We start from the raw sequence: 3499 nt of genomic DNA on the forward strand, positions 1-3499 counted from the left end.
TATATATATATATATATATATTATATATATATAAACTATATATATATATATATATATATATATATATATATATATTATGCAAAGAAATGTAAGTATGTATGTATGTATGTGTATATGTATGTATATATGTATGTATGAATTCATGCATGTATATGATGTATATATGTATGTATGCATGTAGTATGTATGATATATTCATATATGTATGTCGCATCACATCTGACACAGACAATCGCAACTTTTGTACTGTATATATAGCTAGCGAATGCGCCAATTGTAGTATTGGGAGTGTATAGAATGTGAAGGATTCGAACCATGTGCGCAGGTTTTGCGGAAAATAATACAGATATTGGTTTCCGAGAAAAAAAATCACAGCCGAATCTCTAATTAGCTAATACATATGAAATTGCCTTTTCCAGCCCTCGCTTACCATGATTGACGTGAAATCGACAGCATCAGTAGATCTGCAATTGCCCTCCGGAATGGCAAGTTCGGGCGCCGAGCCCTTGCACTTTATCATCTCACTGCTGAGCGAATTTATTGTCAGTTCTGAGGTTGTTCTCCTTGGAATGTCAGACGAAAATAACGACGATGTCCTGACTAATCGCATAATCGGGACTGATTTCGAACTACTGGAATCTGTAATTGGCTCTTCTAAATGGACATGGACTCTCTCCTTTTTCTGATTTAAGGCTTTAAAGCCGGATGAGATTTTATCATGCATTGAATGACGCCTGCCTACCTGTGTATGCACCATATTTGTTGAGCTTAAAGTTTGAGCCAAAACTAACAATGCAAATATAATGTGTTGACGTCTGTTGTATTCGAGACTGCCTTGACATCTCTCTCTAGTGACTCTATTTAGCAGAGTACGAGGGGTCGTCGGCACGTATTGCGCTTGTGAAAGCAGAATAGCACGTTGACTTTGGGTTTTAAATAGGCTATTTATTTATTTATTTATTAAATAATACATCAGCATTGAACTTCATTTTGTTTTTAAAAGACAAAAATTTTGTGATTTGATATTTTTTAATAAAAATAATAGAATTAATCCAAACCGCAAAAGCGAGTATAATTATTATCGGGTCACCAATGAAGGTCCAATATGCCAATTCCAATGATACTATTTTAAGTACCAATGTAATCAGTAATTTGAAATTTCACTGTTTTCAGTGTTTTGTGAACAAATGCAAGAGACAGACTGTAAAACAGAGTAGCTTTGTTGGAGCAATCTGAAGACTGGACTCTACAGAGAGCCAGAGATGAGAGACTAGAGTAGAGAGAGAGAGAGAGTAGAGCGGAGAGACCGAGAGAGTCTCTCATTCTCTCTCTCTACAATTCTACATAGTAGTAGTGAGAGTCTCTCTACTCTCTCTCTCTAGAGAAAGTTTAGATTAGAGAGAGAGAGATAGTCTAGAGTGTGACTCTCTCCCTAGAGTAGTTGTAGACTCTCTACAAGTAGGAGAGTAGAGTCAATAGTGAATTGAGTCTATCTGTGGACTTGAGCACTGTGAGCAGGCCTCAGACCCCCTCGGACCCTCAGTACGTTATTGCTGTACAGAGAATAAAGACATTCCACGTTTATCGCTATAACACTTATTCTGTTCAATCCGTTTTTTTTAAAAGCTGGGTACCCCTTCCTGGTACAAATTTTTTTTGACGCCTTTTGGCTGCTTTTGTATGAAATCCTTCGATTTCGTAGGATTTTCCAGCGGTATGTACAAGTGATATATTTATGTACATAAGGTATACCTCCGGATGACAATCATCAGACACAGAATAGGCCTGAGAGAGTATGTAAAGACCTTGTACAGTATAAAGACGAAAACGCTAAAGCATTTAACGGTGTGAGAACTGCTCACTCTCTCAGAGAGTACATATAAGACTTGAGAGGGGAGAGTATTAATTCACATACTGTAACAAATTTCAGAAAAGCATACATTCCATGGGATTTTTAGAAATATTGTATATTTTAGAGGTCTATGAAATATGTATATCTATTATTAGTATATTTATCACTACAAGCATAGCTATTATAAGTCCCTGAAAACTTTATATACCCAAATAAGGAATAAATTAGAGCCTTTAGGCCCATTTGAGCCAGTACATCAATATAGAAAGGCCGGATACAAGAAACACGGGCTACTAGCAGTGGCACTGTGGCAGAGAGATACATACGGTGCAGGTGAAGTTTGTTATCAAGAATGACGAAATGAGTAAAAACTGAAAAACTACAATGATGCCCATTTGCTTCGAACTGCAATTCGTTCCAAAAAAAATTAAGGCCGGTTTTGCCAACTTATTGAAATTCTGAGAAAAATACACATTTCCAGATTCTGCAGTAGTATTTCGAGAAAAAAAATTATAAATTTTGGATAGACAATTTTTCAGCCGGTCCATGAAATTCTGGCTGAAGTACAGCAAAATTTTCTCAAAATGTCCTTTTGTCGGTTGGCAAATGCACAAAACCGTTGAAATTATGGGCGGTTCAGAGTTCAATATGTTTTTATCGTATCTTCTCATTCATTGGTCGAAAATAACAACGGCTTTCGATTGGCCCACATCATTTTGTTAACAGATGGGTGCGCGGGCTTTTTGTATCCTGTATATTGTACTGTGTCTCATTGTTTGATATATATACGTGTGTACAGTGCCCTACTTCTGTACACACTTGGTGACACATACACGAGTTATACACAGGAAAAATACTGATGAAATGTCCCCGTCATGCAAAATCCCTGCCCCACCACTACCTTTACCACTTAGTCACTTTCCAGACAGTGACGTGTCTGACGCTTATGTCAGCACTCATCATGATTTAACCACACATTGGGAACAAAGACTAATGAAACTGCAAATTTGGTTGCCTCTTTAGACCTAGAGCTTGACACTGTTGATGATATCAAGCCCAACGTCAAACAGGACATTAAACCGGACATCAAGCATGCAAAGAAGAAAGAGAAGTGTAATTGGAATGCCGCAAGATGCGAGGCGCTTATCGTCACTTATCATAGCGCTACTCAAAATCCGAATTATGGTGCAAAGGATAGCTCGAGCAATGTTAAAAATCTGAGGACAGCAGGGTGGAATCATATATCCAGCACACTTCAAGAAGCGTTCGGTGATAGACAATACACGGTTCAAGCTTTAAAAAATCCTATGCAAACAGAGAAGAAACTATTTGTCAAGTATTATACTCATGTTATGTGTAGTCATTTACAGGGACTGAGTGGAATGGGAGAGATACCTTGTCACAACTAGTAAGTATTCGATTTACATTATTAAGTAGTTGCATTATATGTGAATACGCTTCAGGATTGTCTTTCATTAATCCCTTTAGAAATAGGGTTTGAAAGACCTCGGGCTTGGACTTTATGTTATTAAACAGAGTCCTAGCTAGAGACTGACGCTTCTTAGCAGTAGTGTCATTAGTAGATTGTATTTCTTGTGCACAGACTTCAAGTGCTGTGTTACCTTTAAACTGCTTAACGTTCAATTG

The 3499-nt window shown here is 37.4% G+C and overlaps 1 protein-coding gene across 1 annotated transcript; it reads left to right on the plus strand.

Moving 5' to 3' along the window:
• Positions 1-2716: 2716 nt before the first annotated feature.
• SARC_07974 (hypothetical protein) lies at positions 2717-3261 on the plus strand (the record flags this gene model as incomplete). The annotated part of the gene is made up of 2 exons (XM_014298065.1): positions 2717-2800; positions 2842-3261. 2 exons carry the CDS (start codon positions 2717-2719, stop codon positions 3259-3261), a joined length of 504 nt encoding a protein of 167 aa, XP_014153540.1.
• Between the last annotated feature and the right edge of the window lie 238 nt (positions 3262-3499).

This window comes from Sphaeroforma arctica, assembly GCF_001186125.1.
Source record: "Sphaeroforma arctica JP610 unplaced genomic scaffold supercont1.673, whole genome shotgun sequence".
In the NCBI taxonomy this organism is placed as follows: Eukaryota; class Ichthyosporea; order Ichthyophonida; genus Sphaeroforma; species Sphaeroforma arctica.